General features: G+C 50.4%; 1 protein-coding gene across 2 annotated transcripts in view; it reads left to right on the top strand.

The window, feature by feature from the left end:
* Positions 1-19,446, top strand: part of barx2 (BARX homeobox 2) — a 124,671-nt gene that overhangs the window by 55,162 nt on the left and 50,063 nt on the right. For both annotated transcript variants that reach the window (XM_072486845.1, XM_072486844.1), the window contains exon 2: positions 11,598-11,874. In XM_072486845.1, coding sequence (XP_072342946.1) covers positions 11,598-11,874 — 277 coding nt within the window. The remainder of the gene's footprint in view (positions 1-11,597; positions 11,875-19,446) is intronic.

Here is a 19,446-nt window from a genome sequence, read left to right on the forward strand (position 1 = left end):
AAAAGATGGGACATGGTCCCGCTGTCACTGGCGGGGAGGGTACAGACCGTGAAAATGTCGGTCCTCCCCAGATTTCTGTTTGTATTTCAATGCCTTCCCGTCTTCACCCCTAAGGCCTTTTTCAAGCAGGTGAATAAGATCATCTCGGGATTTGGGTGGGCGAATAAGACCTCGCGAGTAAAGAGTGTTGCTGGAACACAGTCGGAGGGAGGGTGGGCTGGCGTTGCCGAACTTTTGCAACTACTACTGGGCGGCCAATATAACCATGATTAGGAAGTGGGTATTGGGGAGGGGTCGGCATGGGAGCGGTTGCCGGCGGCGTCATGGAAAGGCACCAGTTTGGGAGCACTGGCAACGGCACCTCTGCCGTTCACGCTGGCCCGTTACTCCACACGCCCGGTGGTGGTGGCGGCTCTGAAAATTTGGGGGCAGTGGAGGAGACACAAGAGGGCAGAAGGCGCGTCGGTCTGGACCCCGATGTGTAATAACCACAGGTTCCTGCCGGGTAGGATGGATGGTGGGTTCCAGAGCTGGCAGTGGGCAGGTATCGAAAGGATGGGTGGCCTGTTTATCGATGGGAGCTTTCCCAGTCTGCAGGCGCTGGAGGACAAATTTAAACTGCCGCCAGGGAACGGCTTTAGATATTTGCAAGTGCGGGCCTTCCTGAGGAAACCGGTGGCGGCCTTCCCGCTCTTGCCACCACCGGGGATACAGGACAGAGTAGTTTCCGGTACCTGGGTGGGGGAGGGGAAGGTGTTGGATATCTACCAGGAGCTGTTGGAGACGGAGGAAACCCGGTGGAGGAGCTTAAGGGCAAATGGGAGGAGGATTTAGGAGGAGAGTTAGAGCCGGGTCTGTGGGCGGAAGCCCTAAGTAGGGTCAATTCCTCCTCATCATGTGCCAGGCTCAGTCTAATCAAGTTTAAGGTGGCCCACCGGGCACACATGGCGGCGAGGATGAGCAAGTTTTTCAGGGTAGAAGACAGATGTGCGGGAAGCCGAGCGAATCATGTCCATATGTTTTGGGCGTGCCCGAAGCTTGGAGGGTTCTGGCAGGGGTTTGCCAAGGCAATGTCCAAGGTGGTAGGTATGCGGGTGGGGCCGAATCCAGAGGTGGCGATCTTTGGAGTTTCAGAAGATCCGGGAGATCAGGGAGTGAAAGGGGCCGACGTTCTGGCCTTTGCCTCCCTGGTAGCCCGGAGACGAATCCTTTTAATGTGGAGACTTGGGTCAGTGACATGGCTGGGTTTCTCAACCTCGAGAAAATAAAGTTTGCCTTAAGAGTGTGGTGTTGGGTGCTCTGAGGTACAGACGAACCAACACGGTTGCGATTGGTACAACGCAGTTTTATTCCAACTAGTTATTTACACATCTGACTTGGTACTCAGCACGTGGTGACTGTGTGAGTGTCTTGTTAATGAGGTCCTGGCCTTGTCCTGTCTCCAGATGGACTGCCTAGGAGGTGTCGTGTTTCTTGTCTTATACTGTGTCTGCTCTTGTCTGTGATTGGCTGTCGTGTTATGTGTGCTAATTGGTCTGTTGGTCTGTCTACCATGATGTGTGTGTTGTGATGTGTGTTTGAATATCATGACAAAGAGGATCAATGCTCGGGTTCTCCCGGAGGTGGCAGTCATTCAGCGACTTTCTTGGAGAAATTTAAAATGTTGGCAGTAGCAGAATTCCGAGATGGGGGTGGGGGGGGGGAGGTGGGGGGAGAGGGTAAGTGATATTTTGTGTTATTTTATGTGGTTTGTGAAGATAGAGCCGTTTGGGGAAATGCCAATTGGGGAAATATCCACTTTTTCACCATGTTAATGTTCTTTTTTTGTTATTGTTATAAAATTTTACAAATACTTCAATAAAAATATATTTTTTGAAATAATCTGGAAGAAGGAACTGAGGGCACTGTTGCTAAGTTAGCAGATGATAATACCTGTCCTTCTGCACATATTTGTATTAAGGAAGCAAGGGGGTGGCAGAAGGACTTGGACAGGCTAGGAGGGTGGGCAAAGAAGTGGCAGATGGAACACAATGTGGAAAAGTGTGAGGTTATGCACTTTGGAAGGAAGAATGGCGGCATAGTCTATTTTCTAAATGGGGAAATGCTTAGGAAATCAGAAACACAAAGGGACTTAGGAGTCCTTGTCAAACTTCTCTTAAGATTAGCATGCAGATTCAGTCGGCCGTTAGGAAGGCAAAAGCCATGCTAGCATTCATGTCGAGAGGGCTAGAATACAAGATCAGGGATCTACTGTTGAGCCTTAAAAGAGTCTGGTCAGACCCCATTTGGAGTATTGTGAGCAGTTTTGAGCCCCATATCTAAGGAAGGATGTGCTGGTCTTGGAAAGTTCACTAGAATGATCCCTGGAATGAAGAGCTTGTTGTATGAGGAACAGTTGAGGACTCTGGGTCCTCGTTGGAGTTTAGATGGATGAAGGGGGGTTTTATTGAAACTTCCAGGATACTGAGAGGCCTGGATAGAGTGGATGTGGGGAGGATGTTTCCACTAGTCGGAAAAACTGGAACCAGAGGACACCATCTCAGACTAAAGGAACGATCCTTTAAGACAGAGATGAGGAGGAATTACTTCAGCCAGAGGGTGGTGAATCTGTGGAACTCTTTGCCACAGAAGGCTGTGGAGGCCAAATCACTGAGTGTCTTTAGGACAGAGATAGATAGATTCTTAATTAATAAGAGGATCAGGGTTATGGGGAGAAGGCAGGAGAATAGAGATGAGAAAAATATCAGCCATGATTGAATGGCGGAGCAGACTCGATGGACCGAGTGGCCAAATTCTGCCCCTATTTCTTATGGTCTTATATGTTCATTGATGTACCATTAATCCACTGCTAGATGATGAGAGTGAGAGAACATAGGCTTTATTACACAAGAACTTGCCTGCCTGAGATCGCTGTAACAACTGAGCGCCGCCCCAGTCTATATACCGTCTGTCTAGGGGGCGGAGCCCACCAGGGTTCCAGTACACTAAATGGAAAAGGGATCATATTACCGTACTCTACAGACAACTTATTCTGGTGAATACATTCACCACATTCACCCCCTGTTTAAAAAAAAAATGAAGTCCAGCGGGGGTGAAGTGGGGTCATCAAATGTTCAGTCTGTCTGGAGGCCGGACTGTTCTATTGGACCTCCTCAGCCCTGGTGGTGCAGCGGGTGCTGACGATGTAGTCATTGACTCCGGGAGCGTGTCATTTGGAGCTTCGGTCCGGCGTGTCAGCGACGGTTGAGGAGTGGGGGTAGGCAGGGGGAGCTGGATGGCGGCAGGAGGGTGGTGGATGGCGGCAGTGTAGGCTCGGGACAGTACAGGAGCCCTGGGCGGTGTAAAGGGTTGGGGGGTGGCGGTAGGCGGGAGGGGGGTGCGCATTTGCATGAGATCCAGCAGGGGCCAGGTCCCGGAGGGAGACCGAATCTTGCTGTCCGTCTTGGTGCGTGACGTAGGCATATTGGGGGTTGGCGTGCAGCAGCTGGACCTTCTCGACCAGGGGGTCGGTCTTATGGCTCCTCGAATACTACCGGAGAAGGACAGGTCCCGGAGTCGTCAGCCAGGATGGAAGCGAGACCCCGGAGATGGACTTCCTCGGGAAGACAAAAAAATGGACGTGGGGCATCTCGTTTGTGGCTGTGCAGAGGACCGATCTAATGGAGTGGAGCGTGTTGGGGAGGACCTCCTGCCAGCGGGGAATCGGGAGATTTCTAGACCGGAGGGCAAGAAGGACAGCCTTCCATACCGTCGCGTTCTCCCTCTCCACCTGCCCGTTTCCCTGCAGGTTGTCGCTCGTAGTCCTGCTCGTGGCAATGCCCTTACTGAGCAGGTACTGACGCAGCTCGTCGCTCATGAACGAGGTGCCCCGGTCACTGTGGACGTACGCAGGGAAACCGAACGGGGTGAAGATGCTGTGCAGTGCCTTTATAACAGTGGCCGAGGTCATGTCGGGACATGGGATAGCGAAGGGGAAGCGGGAGTATTCGTCAACAATGGTTAGGAAGTACATATTACGGTTGGTGGAAGGGAGGGGCCCTTTGAAGTCGATGCTGAGGCACTCAAAGGGCCGGGAGGCCTTTACCAGGTGTGCCCTCTCTGGCCGGTAGAAGTGCGGCTTGCACTCCGCGCAGACTTGGCAATCCCAGGTCATGGCCCTGACCTCCTCGGTGGAGTAGGGCAGGTTGCAGGCTTTAATAAAGTGGATAAGCTGAGTGACCCCCGGGTGACAGAGGTCATTGTGGATACCCCGAAGTCGGTCATCTTGCGCGCTGGCACATGTGCTGCGGGACAGGGCATCTGGGGGCTCGTTGAGCTCCCCAGAACGATACTTCATATCGTAAGTATAAGTGGAGAGTTCGATTCTCCACCTCAAGATTTTGTCGTTTTTTATTTTGCCCCGTTGTGCGTTGTCGAACATGAAGGCGACCGACGGCTGGTCGGTGACGAGGGTGAACCTCCTACCGGCTAGGTAGTGCCTCCAATGCCGCACACTTCCACTATGGCTTGCGCTTCCTCCTCGACAGAGGAGTGTCGAATCTCAGAGGCTACTGGCCTGCCCGCCTGGTTGAGGGTGGCGGCCAGGGCGACGTCTGACGCATCACTCTCTATCTGGAAAGGGATGGACTCGTCCACCGTGTGCATCGGGGTTTTGGCAATATCTGCCTTGATGCGGCTGAAGGCTGCGCGGGCCTCCGCGGTCAGGGGGAATATAGTGGCTTTGATAAGTGGGCGGGCTTTGTCCGCATAGTTGGGGACCCACTGGGCCTAGTAGGAAAAGAGCCCCAGGCAGCGTTTGAGGGCCTTGAGGCTGTGGGGAAAGGGATGTTCTATGAGCGGGCGCATGCGGTCGGGTTCGGGCCCTAGGACCCCGTTTTCCACAACATAGTCGAGGATGGCTAGCCGCCTTGTGCGGAAAACGCACTTCTCTTTGTTATATGTGAGGTTGAGGGATTGGGCGGCCTGGAGGTACCTCTGGAGGTTGGTGTCGTGGTCCTGCTGATCATGGCCACAGATATGTAGCCCGCAACCCGTACTGGTCCACCATTCGGACCATCGTTCTCTGGAAAACCGAGACCCCATTAGTGACGCCGAACGGGACCCTGAGGAAGTGGAAGAGTCGGCCGACTGCTTCTAAGGCAGTGTAGTGGCGCTCTTCTGGGTGGATCGGGAGCTGGTGGTAGGCAGACTTTAGATTGACCGTTGAGAACACACAGTGCTGTGCGATCTGGTTGACCATCCCCGCTATGCGGGGGAGGGGGTACGCATCAAGTTGCGTGAACCGGTTAATGGTCAGGCTGTAGTGCACAACCATCCGATTCTTCTCCCTGGTCCTGACAACCACCACTTGTGCTCTCCAGGGGCTGTTGCAGGCCTCGATGACCCCCTCCCTCAAGAGTCGCTGGACCACTGACTTGATAAAGATCATGTCTGTGCACTGTACCGCCTGCTCCTGGTGGTGACGGGCTTACAGTCAGCGATGAGGTTCGCGAAGAGCGAAGGGGGGGTGACCTTAAGGGTCGCGAGGCTACATACAGTGAGGGGGGGCAGGGGTCCGCCGAATTTTAGGGTCAGACTTCGGTGACTGCATTGGAAGTCGAGTCCAAGCAGTCGTGGGGCGCGTAGGTGAGGGAGAGCATACAGTTTAAAACGGGCATACTCAGCGCCCTGTATCACAAGGTTCGCAACACAGTACCCTCGGATCTGCACTGAATGTGATCCGGAAGCAAGGGAGATTGTCTGAGACGCGGGGTAGATGTGGGGGGAGCAGCGCCTTACCGTGTCGGGGTGGACGAAGCACTCTGTGCTCCCGGAGTCGAAAAGACAGTGGGTCTCGTGCCCATTGACCCGGACAGCCATCATCAAGGTCTTCAGGTGTTTTGGCCGCGACTGGTCGAGAGTGACTGCACTGAGCTGCGGGTAGTCTGCGTGGTCGAAGGTCACTATCGGGGTCACAAGATGGCAGCCCCCACGGGCTGCACGTGTCGGGCTGGGTCGGAAATGGCGACCAAGAGGGCCGCCCCCATCGGTCGCACGTGCCGGGCTGGGTTAAAGATGGCGGCCCCCACGAGCTGCACGAGGCGGATGATGCGTCTGAAGGGGGCGGTACCGGCAGGCACACAGCCACATTGTGAGGTCTGCGGGACTGTGAGTCCATGGGTCGGGCCTGGTACGCTTTCGACTTTGGGGCTTTGGTTCGGGCCAGACAGACTCTGGCGAAATGTCCCTTTTTGCCGCAGTCGCTGCATGTCGCAGTGCGGGCTGAGCAACGCTGACGGAGGTGTTGGCCCTGACCGCAGAAGTAGCAAGGCGGTCCCCCGGGCTGAACGGGCAGCCGTGCGGCCCAGGCCTGGGACGCCGTCGGGTCTGGTGGTGCCCACGAGGGGTTCGCTGGGTCTGCTGGGAACGCGCTGAGGCTCTGGTAGTCCACCTCTAACGAGGAGGCTAGCTTTACCATGTCCTGTAGGTAGTAGCCCCGTTTTCCAGCAGCCGCTGCCGGATGTAGTTAGACCGGACCCCAGCCACGTATGTGTCTCGGATCATCAGCTTTATGTGCTAGTCGGCCTTCACATCCCTGTAGTTGCAGTTGCGGGCGAGTAGGGTCAGGCTCTCCAGATACTGGTCCAGCGATTTCCCCGGCGCGTTGTCGGCGGGTCGTGAGGAGGTGCCACGCGAACACTTCGTTCACGGGCTTCACGAACTGTCTCTTCAGAATCGCAACCGCCGCGTCGTACGTGGCTGCGTCCTGAATCGTACCTGAGTTTCGGTGGCTCACCCGGGCATGGAGGAGGTGCAGCTTGAGGGCGTCGGAGGGAGGCGTTGCAGAGGAGTCGAGGTAGGCCTCAAAACAGCAGAGCCAGTGGGAGAAGATTTCCTTAGCTTCTGCTGCTCGTGCTTCGAGTTCCAACTTATCAGGCTTCAGAGCAGCTCCCATAGTGATGCCGTTGTGTAATAAATTGATGTACCATTAATCCACTGCTAGACGATGAGAGCGAGAGAACATAGGCTTTATTACACAAGAACTTGCCTGCCTGAGATCGCTGTAACAACTGAGCGCCGCCCCCAGGCGGCCGGTCTATACACCGTCCGGGGGGCGGAGCCAGCGACGGACCCCACCAGAGTTCCAGTCCACTACATGGAAAAGGGATCATATTACAGTACTCTATAGACAACTTATTCTGGTGAATACATTCACCACATTCATGCTCCCCATTACCATTTACTCCCTCTCACTTATTGCATTCTCCCTCTGTCTGCTCTATATCTCTGTGCCTATTCATTAATCTATTTCAGTTACGCCCTCTGGCCCAGAATTTCATTGAGTCAGAATCAGTTAAGTCAGCAGTCTTCAAAAATTTTGGCAGGATTTGATTTTGGGATTCCCATCCCCATTCCAGTTTTGGTTACCTCTGCTGGCTAGGGTTAAGAGTGCGGCTACCTAGCCTTTACGCAGCGCTCGCTCCCGTGCCGGTCCCAATGTGGGTGCAGACCGTTTAAACCCCACCCACAAATCTGATGGAGTCAGACCACTTTATTAATTGACGTGATTTATAGCACCTCTGAGGAGGCATGAAAAGGAGTCCTGAACTCTGGGGCAGATCTCCTTCTCTCATCAGGTACCAAATAAAAGTAGACTGTTGACATTCTCTTTAAAATACATTGCTCCTTTTACCTTTCCATAAAGCAATCGATCAATCAATCACAGCCACCATTTATAATGTCAGTGATGATGTTTTTATCCACTTTTCACCTTGTGTAAATAAACACACAGGTAATTTAAAAAACTCTTCAAAGAAAAGTCAGATTATTATAGTTTAATAAAGATGCCAGTCAATCAAAGTTATCACTTCTCAGCAAGCTGTGCCAACATTGCCTGCTGAGCTGAGTACATTAGCCAATCTTTGAGCTTAACCAAGCATTCATAATGAAGCCATCTGGAACAATGGCTGTCTGTTTGGACTGCTTCTGTGGCCTCCTTCACAGAACTAAGTTTGTGGAATTGGGAGTTTCCCCAACTCATGTTTCCCATCTCCTTCTTGAAAACTCAGCAGTCTATGTTTATTGCATTCCCTGTGTCTGTTAACCTCTGCCTGTTACACCCTATCAATTTAATTTGCTGGGCTGGATTTTCCTGGTCGTGTTGTGATTCTGATGTTGGCTCAATTCTGGGTCAGGAACCCAGAATTGACTGTGGTGCGACATTGGGTGCAATTTTTCCAGAGCTGGCCATTTAGCAGGTATGCCACTGGGAAACCTGTTCACTTGAGGATGACTGGTAAACCAGAGAAACCGGAGGCCCAATCGGAGGGTGCGCCATGATCTTTGGGCTTCTGCCTTTGCTGATAGGAAGAGCCCAGTGCCATCACCAACTTGCTGCCAACTGGGCATTTAATGGGTATAGTTATCTATTCACCACTAATATGTAATATCAGTCAGCCTCTCCAGCCCAGGATTGAACAATTTAAACTGTTGATGCCCAACGGTTTAAATTTAAAATGTTTTCTTACTTCATTTTTGTGTTTAACCTCTCTGTCTTTCTTAATCGGTGGTACAGTCGTTAGCACTGTTGCTTCACAGCGCCAGGGTCCCAGGTTCGATTCTCGTGTGGGTCACTGTCTGTGCGGAGTCTGCACATCCTCCCAGTGTCTGCGTGCGTTTCCTCCCACAAGTCCTGAAAGACGTGCTGTTAGGTGAATTGAACATTCTGAATTCTCCCTCTGTGCACCCGAACGGGCGCCGGAGTGTGGCGACCAGGGGATTTTCACAGTAACATCATTAGTGTCAATTTAAGCCTACTTGTGACAATAAAGATTATTATTATAATTCAATCCCCCCATCCACCCTGCCCCATTTCGATTTGACTCCAATTGTTCCTTTCTTTATTTCTCCAATGCCTTCACATCCTTGCTTTGGGAATAATCCCATGATGCACTGTGGTCCCAGAGGCCCCACTGCCCTCACTGTTCTGTCATCAGCTCCCACATACACTGCACAAAGTGCAAGTCCGCTAACTCTTGCAGAGAGCTGGCATGGACACGTTGAACTGAAACTTTTGATTTGATGAACAGATTTTTGAGCTGAAGGGCACAGAGAAAAGGCTGGGAAGTGAACACTGAGGGATGCACTGCTCCTACAAGATGTGACCCAATGTACTAAAATAGAACTGCAACAAAGAACAAAGAAAAGTACAGCACAGGAACAGGCCCTCCAGCCCTCGAAGCCTGTGCCAACCATGCTGCCCATCTAACCTAAAACCTTCTACACTTCCTGGGTCTGTATCCCTCTACTCCCATCCTATTTGTCAACACACCCCTTAAACGTCACTATCATACTTACTTCCACCACCTCCTCCGGCAGCGAGGTCCAGGCACCCACTACCCTGTGTAAAAAAAAAACTTCCCTCGCACATCTCCTCTAAACTTTGCCTCTCGCACCTTAAACCTATGTCCCCTAGTAATTGACTCTTTCACCCTGAGAAAAACCTTAATGCCTGTGGTCTCTCACTGTCAGAATGCATTTGTTTTGGAGTCCATACTGGTTAGCTGGAGTGTAAAAGCAGCTTCTATTAGGAAAACTTACACTGCAATCACTGTCACACACCCAGCCTATCTGGCTCTACCACTGACCCTGAGTGTTCAGAACTTCAGGCGTCTGGTGTAGTGATTCAATGCTTTTCAGGATTATCTCTCTTCACCCTCCATACCAGGCAACATCCTGGTAAATCTCTTCTGCACCCTCTCTAAAGCCTCCACATCCTTCTGGTAGTGTGGCGACCAGAATTGAACACTCTACTCCAAGTGTGGCCTAACTAAGGTTCTATACAGCTGCCAATTGACTTGCCAATTCTTATACTCAATGCCCCGGCCAATGAAGGCGGGCATGCCGTATGCCTACTTGACTACCTTCTCCACCTGTTGTGCCCCTTTCAGTGACCAGTGGACCTGTACACCTAGATCTCTCTGACTTTCAATACACTTGAGGGTTCTACCATTCACTGTATAAGTTCAATAAGTTCCATCCCGGGCAGCACGGTGGCGCAGTGGGTTAGCACTGCAGTCTCACAGCGCCAAAGCCCCAGTTTCGATCCCGGCTCTGCGTCACTGTCCATGTGGAGTTTGCACATTCTCCCCGTGTACGCATGGGTTTCGCCCCCACAACTATTCAGGGTTGCATAGAAACATACATAGAAAATAGAAGCAGGAGGAGGCCATTCGGCCCTTCGAGCCTGCTCCACCATTCATTATGACCATGGCTGATCATCAACTTCAAAATCCAGCTCCCGCTTTCTCCCCATATCCCTCGATCCCTTTAGCCCAATTCCTTCTTGAAATTATACAACGTTTTGTCCTCAACTACTTTCAGTGGTAGTGAATTCCACAGATTCACCACTCTCTGGGTGAAGAAATTTCTCCTCACCTCAGTCCAAAAAGAAAGCAAACGGAATGCTTGCCTTCATTGGATGAGGCATCGAGTATAAAAACTGGCAAGTCATGCTGCAGTTGTATAGAACCTTGGTAAGGCCGCACTTAGAATATTGCGCACAATTCTGGTCGCCACACTACCAGAAGGATGTGGAGGTTTTGGAGAGGGTGCAGAGGAGGTTTGCCAGGATTTTGCATGGTCTGGAGGGTGTTAGCTGAATAGACTCAGACTGTTTCCATTAGAAAGACGGAGATTGGGGGGGGGGCGACCTGATAGAGGTCTACAAGATTATGAGAGGCATGGATAGAGTGGATGGGCAGGCACTCTTTCCCAGGGTGGAGGGGTCAGTTACTGGGGAGCATAGATTTAAGGTCCACGGGGCAAAGTTTAGAGGATATGTGCGAGGCAGGATTTTTCCACAGAGGGTGGTGAGTGTCTGGAACGCGCTCCCAGGGGTGGTTCTGGAAGCAGATACATTAACTCTGTTCAAAAGGCATCTTGACAAATACATGGATAGGATGGGTATAGAGGGATACGGCACTAGGAAGTGCTGAGAGTTTTGGCCAAGGGTGGTATCACGATCGGTGCAGGCTTGGAGGGCCTGAGGGCCTGTTTCTGTTCTTTGTTTTTCTTTGCAAAACGTTTACCCTTTATCCTCAAACTATGACCCCTAGTTCTGAACTCCCCCACTATTGTTAACATTCTAATCCTGTTAGAATTTTATAAGTTCTGTACGAAATCCCCTCTCACTCTTCAAAACTCAGATGAATATAATCCTAACCAATTTAGTCTCTCACATATGACAGTCCCGCCATCCCAGGAATCAGCCGGGTTCTTTGTCCTCGTATTGTCTCTGTTGGTCAGGGCTTTATCTCAACAATGTAAAGGGGCCTTTGTGCATTTCTTTGGAATTTAATTTTTACAGTCAGAATTTCTACATGCGGAATTGCTGCATCTTTAGAGATAACGAGGTTGTTGTGGTTTACCGAATAGATATTTCCTTTGTGTGAGTCGTAGCGAGTCATAGCTTCAGTCAATGCAAACCCTTTGTCCAACATATATACTTTTTGAACTTATAAAGTTGCCAGGATGATACAGATATATTTATTTCCTTTCATGTCTTCATGGCATGACGCTTATCTCTAGTTGACATTAATCCTTATGTGTTTCTGCAGGGTCATCCTTGAGCTCATACCCGTTGTTTTCAGTAACTCAGCTCTCTCCAACTCTCACTGCGAGGGTTCCGCACTTTTTGTCTCCGGCCCTGTCCTCCAGTTATTCGAGTTCAGCAACTCTGAAGAATATTACTCCGACCAGCAGTGAGTGCGAGAGTGATCAGAGCATTTCACGGCTAAAAAGGCCTCGGAGAAGTCGTACCATTTTCACTGAGTTACAGCTCATGGGACTGGAGAAAAAGTTCCAGAAACAGAAATATCTGTCCACTCCAGACAGGTGAGTGAATGGGGGGGGGGGGGGGGGGGGGGGGAGAATCTCCAGTGAGCTTGTGGGGGAAGGGATTCTCCAGTGGGGAATGTGTGTGTGTGTGGGGGTGGGGGGTGGGGGGGGTGAACTCCAGTGGGGAATGAGTGTGTGTGCGGGGGGGGGGGGGGGGGGGGGGGGATCTCCAGTGGGGAGTGTGGGGAATGGAATTCTCCAGGGTGTAGCCAAGAATGAAAGTCCTGAAGGGTGTGTTACCTTTCTAGTACCAGGGTAACGGACAATTCACAATGTCTGTCTAGGAACCTGGAAAAGAAAGAGGTAAATTCAGGTGTTCTGGCCCATGTTAGGTAGGAAGAGGCAGGTGGTCCTGCTGAAAGAGTATCAGGAATAGTTTCTAAGTTAAAACACAGAACTGTAATAACCGGCACGGTGCTCACGGGGTTGGGTCGATTATTAAGCTGGCGATGGGATAGTTTAATAAAGACGAAGGGAGTCAGATGAGTAACGTAAGGTGACATTTATTCATAATACGTACTATTTACCAAGGGGCCCTGTTAGACTTCACAGGGTCCTCTCTCTCTCTGTCGCTTAGTTCCTATCTGGCTGACCTATATACACATGCTAATAGCTCCTTGGTTAGCAGGGGATCTCGTATTGCTTGAGCCGTACAGGAAAAACAATCAACACAGCCCCTTGTGTTCCATTCAAGTTATTACAAGGACCTTGAGGGCAATGATCTCTGGCTTATTGTCTGAATAACTTACAAACTAACATAGGGGCAGAGAGACATTTTGACTGATATGACATGTGACTAGTAGGTTGAGGTAGGAATGAAGGATTCCCTTTCATGGGACAGTGGCATCTGGGACTGGAACAAGATGTAATGATCAGATGGGATCCACCTGAACTTGTGTCATGGGACAGACATCTAAGGGGAGAGGGTAAATAGGGAGGTAACAAAAGCTTTAAACTAGTAAGGGTAAGGAAGGGATCATAGAATCCCTACATTACAGAAGGAGGCTCATCTAGTCTGCACCGACCCTTCAAATGAGCACTCCACCCATGTCCACCCGTCCCACCCCACCCTATCCCTACGACTCCATAACCTAACCTGCAGGGTAGGTAGATTGGCCATGCTAAATTGCCCCTTAATTGGAAAAAAAAGAATTGGGCATTCAAAATTATTTTTTAAAAAATTAATGATGGTCAACCCATCTAACCCATACGTCTTTGGACTGTGGGAGGAAACCGGATGAAACCTACCAGACATGGGAAGAACGTACAAACTCCACACACTGACCCATGGTCGGAATTGAACCCGGGTTCCTGGCGCTGTGAGGCAGCAGTGCTTTAAAAAAAAAATTTAGAGTACCCAATTCATTTTTTCCAATTAAGGGGCAATTGAGCGTGGCCAATCCACCTACCCATCTTTGGGTTGTGGGGGCGAAACCCACGCAGACATGGGGAGATTGTGCAAATTCCACACTGACAGTGACCCAGGGCCGGGATTCGAACCCAGGGCCTCAGCGCCAAAGTCCCAATGCTACCCACTGCGCCACATGCCGCCCCTTGTGTGGCAGCAGTGCTAACCACTGTGCTGTGGGATGTGCAAGAAATGTGAGCAGCGTAACTGTAAAGAGAGGTCAGGAAAAATTAGGAAAAGAGAGGTCAGGAGAACTATGAGGTCAGGAAAAATTAGGAATCAATAAAATATGGGAGGGCATTGATGGCAAGGAATAGCAGAGATACAGAACAGGGGCGGGATTCTCTAAAATGGGACTATGTCCCCACACTGGCGGGAAAACCGGCATCAACAACTCCGGCGTCAACGGCCGCCCAAAGTGAAGAATTCTCACCTTGCTAGGTGGCTAGGTTGCCACCGGAGTCATCCCCGCAGCTCCAGCCGGCGCCAAAGGGCTGGTGCGAGTTCACGCACAGACGGCGTCATCTCGCGCATCCGCGGACCGGCCGGCGTATTTCCGCGCATGCGCAGAATGGCCAGCGAATTTCCGCGCATGCGCGGGGGTTCCCCTCTCTGCGCCGGCCCCCGGGCAATATGGCAGAGCCCTACAGGGGCCCGGCGCAGAGGAAAGAAGGCCCCCACGGAACCAGCCCGCCCGCAGATCGGTAGGCCCCGATCGCGGGCCAGGCCACCGTCCCCGGGGTCGGATCACCCCCCCCCCCCCCCCCCCCCCCCCCCAGGATGGCCAGGTCCCGCCATGTGTGAGGTGAGTAATCTGGGTGTGAGGACTGGGCAAAACCTGACGGCCACTTTGTCCATCGGGGCCCGGAGAATCACCGGAGGGGCTGCTGTCAATGGTCCCCGACCGGCGTGGCGGGAATCCCGCTGGCGCCCGAAAAACGGCGCCGCAGAATAGGGAAGCCGGCAGTGGGGCGGGATTCGTGCCACCCCCCGGGGATTCTCCGATCCGCTGCAGGGTTGGAGAATCCTGCCCCAGGGGCGGGATTCTCCCCTACCCGGCGGGGCGTGGGATCACGGCGCTGAGGAGTGGCATGAAACACTCCGGCATCGGGCTGCCCTAAAGGTGCGGAATCCTCTGCTCCTTCAGGGGCTAGGCCAACCCCGGAGTGGTTTGCGCCTCGCCGGCCGGTGAGGAAGGGGCTTGCCACCACGCCAACCGGCGCCGAAGGGCCTCCGCTGGTTGGCGCCATCCCGGCGCATGCGCGGGAGGGTTCGTCTCCGCATCGGCCATGGCGGAGGACCACAGCGGCTGATGCGGTGGAATAGAGTGCCCCCACAGCACAGGCCAGCCTGCGGGCCAGGCCACCGTGGGGGCACCCCCCGGGGCCAGATCGCCCCGCGCCCCCCAAGGAACCCGGAGGCCGCCCACGGAGCTGGGTCTCGCCTGTAGGGACCAACCTTGATTTACGCCGGCAGGACCCTCGTTAAACGGGCGGGACTTCGGCCCATCGCGGCCCGGAGAATTCGGGCGGCCCCGGGGCGCATTGAGTCACGCCGATCCCCGCCATTCTCCGAGGCGGGAGACGCGATTCGCGCCGTGGCGATTTTTGGGGGGCCGGAGAATTCGGAGGATGGCGGGGGCAGGATTCACGCCAACCCCCGGCGATTCTCCGACCTGGTGGGGGGTTGGAGAATCCCGCCCCAGGAGTCTATAAAGACAGGTAAACATGAAGTGAGAGGAAACACTATTGAAAATGAGTGACCATGTCTGTAGAGCAATGCATACAGAGTCCAGAATATAACATGGGGCTGGAGGCAATCATATGTTGGAAAGAACCAGGCATTGTAAGGATTACTGGGCCATGACTGCTGGAAAATCGTTTGGGAGTTAAATTTAGTAATGTATAATTTGTTTAGAAAAGAAGGGAAAAACAGGGATGAGAAGTGACTGAACTTACTCAGAATAATATAATGGCAGGAGAGAAAAAGGTTGCAACTATTAGCAAAACAAAAATAGACTCCGTATAGATGGAGAGAATATGGGCAGCACGGTAACACAAGTGGCTAGCACTGTGGCTTCACAGTGCCAGGGTCCCAGGTTCGATGCCCTGCTGGGTCACTGTCTGTGCGGAGTCTGCACGTTCTCCCCCTGTCTGTGTGGGTTTCCTCCCGGTGCTCCAGTTTCCTCCCACAGTCCAAAGACGTGCAGGTTAAGTGAATTGCCCATGATAAATTGCCATTAGTGACCAAAAGGTTGAGGAGGGGTTATTGGGTTATGGGGATAGGGTGGAAGCGAGGGCTTAAGTGGGTCGGTGCAGACTCGATGGGCCAAATGACTTCCATCTGCACTGTATGTTGATAATGGATCATTCACACTAATTGGAGTTGTCTACAGCCCACCTTGTAGCAGAAGGAAGGTGGAGGAAGAAATACACAGACAAATTAGAGAATTGATTCAAAGCATAGAATAATTATCATGGGGAACTTTCAATTATCCTGATATTGGGTTAAGAAGTAGGTAAAGAAGATAAGGGAATGTCGTTGCACAATGTGTACAGGATTCCATTCCAACCTGAGATCTAAAGAAAACAAGAGAAGATTCACTATTGGAGTTGGCAATGGGGAATGAACCAGAACTAATAAGAGAAGTAAAAATGAGGGAGCATCTAGAAAATAGTGACCATAATACAACGCTTTAAGATGATGATAAAAACATAATTATGACAAAAAACAGTTTGGAGAGAAGCTGATTTTGAGAGGCTGAGATAAGAACTCGAGAAAATAAAATGATCAACAATATTGGCAAAGAAAATGTAGAACTTGAAATGGAACATTTAAACATTTTAACAGAATTCAGAGAAAATGTAGTCCACCGATGGGAAAGAACAAACAAAACACTAGTGAGGGTATTAAAACATGAAGGAACAATTGAGGGTTAGGAAAGAGGCAAACATTAGCAGAGGAATAGGATAAGAGAATATAAAGAGATTAGGAGAGAAGGGAGGGAAAAAACAATTACAAAGGCAAACCGAAACTTTAAAATTAAACTGTAAAATAGCAAAATATTTTACAATGTTATGATCGCAGTGATATTTTTGGTGATATTCGATTAGAGACCAATAATGTTTTGTTTTAAGCAGACAAAGTTAGAGATTCAAGATATTGGCTCACTGAAGAAAGTCATAAAATTTCACAGGTTCTGAACAAACAAAAATAAACTTTGCTATACAAGGCCAAAATGATCAGACTCTACAATGTTTATTATACACTGGAACATCCAGGGTCAGTATGAGGTACAGTTGAATTAACAAGCCGACTATGGTCAAACACACCCCACTACATAATAAATGAGAGATGCAACCAAGTCAGAGTCTGTGGATGTCTATCTGAATAGGAGGCCAATCTGCCCTTTGTCATCATGGAAGGACATAGGCCTTGAGCAGAGATTGGTTGCAGGAGATTAGGCTCAACTGGCATGAAATCTTCAAAATATCTGATGGCGTCCTCCAAGATGTCTTGACGGGGTAAGAAGACATCTTCCACAAGGAATTGGGCCGGCTTCAGGGTGTAAAAGCCAAGATAAATGTCAATCCGGATTCGACGCCCGAGTTCTTTAGAGACAGACCTGTGCCATATGCATTGCATCAGTAGGCTGAAGCGGATTTAATGAGCTGGGTTCAGTTTTTTGAGTGGGTGGTGCCGATAGTCCACGTCCTTAAACCTGACTGTTTGATAAGGATTTGTGGGGACTATAAGCTGACCATCAACCAGGCTGCCCAGTTCGATGGGTATCTGATTCCACAAATTGAAGCTGGTGGGGCACCTCACATATTCAAAATTGGACCTCAGTCAAGCCTATCTGCAATTTGATTTGGATGAGGAATTTCAGAAGTTTGCTCCAATCAACACCCACAAATACCTCTTCCTGTGTACCAGACTTTGATATTGCTTCAGCCTGGGGTTTCTTCCAGCGCACGATGGAAAATTTCCCCCAGGGGATTCCCAAGGTGATGGTTAACATTGATATGCTGGTCACCGGCACTACACCAGGAAAACACATGACCAGCCTAGAGGAAGTATTAAAGAGGTTTCATGATGCTGGGCTCCGCCTAAAACGTGAAAAATATACTTTTCACACCTCTGAAGTGACGGACCTCGATTTGGCATCGGTGCAACAGGCATTCACCCTCTGGAAGAGGTCAAGGCCATACGAGATGTCCCTGCACCCAAAATTGTCAGCGAGCTTAGGTCCTCCCTCAGTATTGTCAATTACTGTGGAGGTTTATTTCAAATTTAGTCACAAAATTGGTGCCATTACACCAGCTGTTAAGGGAGAATCAGCGGAGTCAATGGAGGAAGCCCCAAGCGGAAACCTTCCGAGTCGTGAAACAAGCACCACAGTCTTCACATCTCCAGGTGCATTTTGACCCAGGAAAACCAATCATGCTCACATGTGATGCATCCCCTTACGGTATGGGGGCAACTTTATTCCAAAAATTGGGAGATAGTTCAGAGTGCCCTATCACCGTTGCCTCAAGGGCCCTTTCTGAAGCACAACAAGTCTATTCCCAGGACAGCACTGTGGCACAATGGTTAGCACTGCTGCTTCGCAGGGGCCCGGGTTCAATTCTGGCCATGGGTGACTGTGGAGTTTGTACGTTCTCCCCGTGTCTGCGTAGGTTTCCCTCGGATGCTCCGGTTTCTTTAAACAGTCCAAAGATGTGTAGGGTAGGTGGATTGGCCATGCTAAATTACCCCTTTGTGTCCAAAGATGTATAGGTTAGGTGGTGTTACGGGATTAAGGGGATAGGGTGGGGTGATTAGACATAGGTAGGGAGCTCTTTCAGAGGGTTCGTGCAGACTCATTGGACCGAATAACTTCCTTCAGTACCGAAGGAATATTCTGTGTTCTAACAATCTGTATCAAACCTTGACTATACCACTGTTTAGATAACTGTGCAGTTCCAGTCACAATAATATAAAAAAGATATAAAGATGTTACTGGAGAGAAGATTTAAAAGGATGACACCATAATTCTGTGGTATTTAAATCGGGAAAGGATTGACGGGCTGGGTCTCTTACGCCTTCCAAAAAGGCTGAGACGTGATCAAATAGAGGTGTTTAAAATTCTGAAAGATTTTGATCAGGTGGATCCAGAGAGAATGATTCCTCTCGTGGGGCAGATCAGAACTAGAGGCTGTCGATATAAGATAGTCACCCAGAAATCCAAAAGGGAATTCAGAAGCGACTTCTTCACCCGGAGAGTGGTGAGAATATGAAAGACACTCCCGCAGGGAGTGGTGTTTACGATTTGTGTTGATGCATTTGAGGGGAGATTCGAGGGTAAAGGGAATGGACGATTACAATAGTAGATTTAGCTGAGTAAAGATGGAGGAGGCACGAGCATAAATACCAGCACGGACTGGTTGGGCCCAATGACCTCTTTCTGTGCCATCCCAGGTAATCCAATGTGAGGGTGTGTGGTGGAGTGGGTCCTTCAGCAGCGATGTGGGTGAGGGGGGCACATGCCGTGTTGCCGTGTACAGAGGTTTGATGACTATATCGAGCAGAGCTGTGGTGGGGATTAGAGCCAGCCGAGAGTTATGTTTAAGGAAATTGAAAGTAAATAGGCGCTGTGAGTAGAACAGGGGTTGTAGCTGTGTGTGTTTATTTCCATTGTTTCCATAGCGATGGTTGTTTGTGCAATGCACCTGACAACAGTTAATACCAATCTATACAGGACATGAGGAACATTCTTGTGGGTTTAGCTAATGGTCTAGTGATACAATGGAACTATTCAGAGCATCCTCCGTGATTGCATTTTCTATGGGCTCTGAGTGACACTCTTAACTCCAGGAAATCCACTTCTAAGTCATTGGTGAAACCTGTGTTAACCACATTTAAAATTCCTCAGGCAAACATCAAACATTTAATTCAAACTCCTTTCCTCTTCATTCTTGCAATGATGCATGGAAGCAGTAATGGATTTTGATTTTGTTGCTCCAATAGTGACATTTGTGGTCTCGTAGCAAGGCCTGATGAAGCGCATCCTGGCAGGAGACAAAATACTATTATCTTTTCGAAGGCTCCCTCTCAGATTTTCTTCCAAACGATAATGGATTTTTGGGGGCTACTTTTTAGTTTTCAGGGACTCCCTGGAT

This window comes from Scyliorhinus torazame, chromosome 21 (genome assembly GCF_047496885.1).
Source record: "Scyliorhinus torazame isolate Kashiwa2021f chromosome 21, sScyTor2.1, whole genome shotgun sequence".
NCBI classification, from domain to species: domain Eukaryota; kingdom Metazoa; phylum Chordata; class Chondrichthyes; order Carcharhiniformes; family Scyliorhinidae; genus Scyliorhinus; species Scyliorhinus torazame.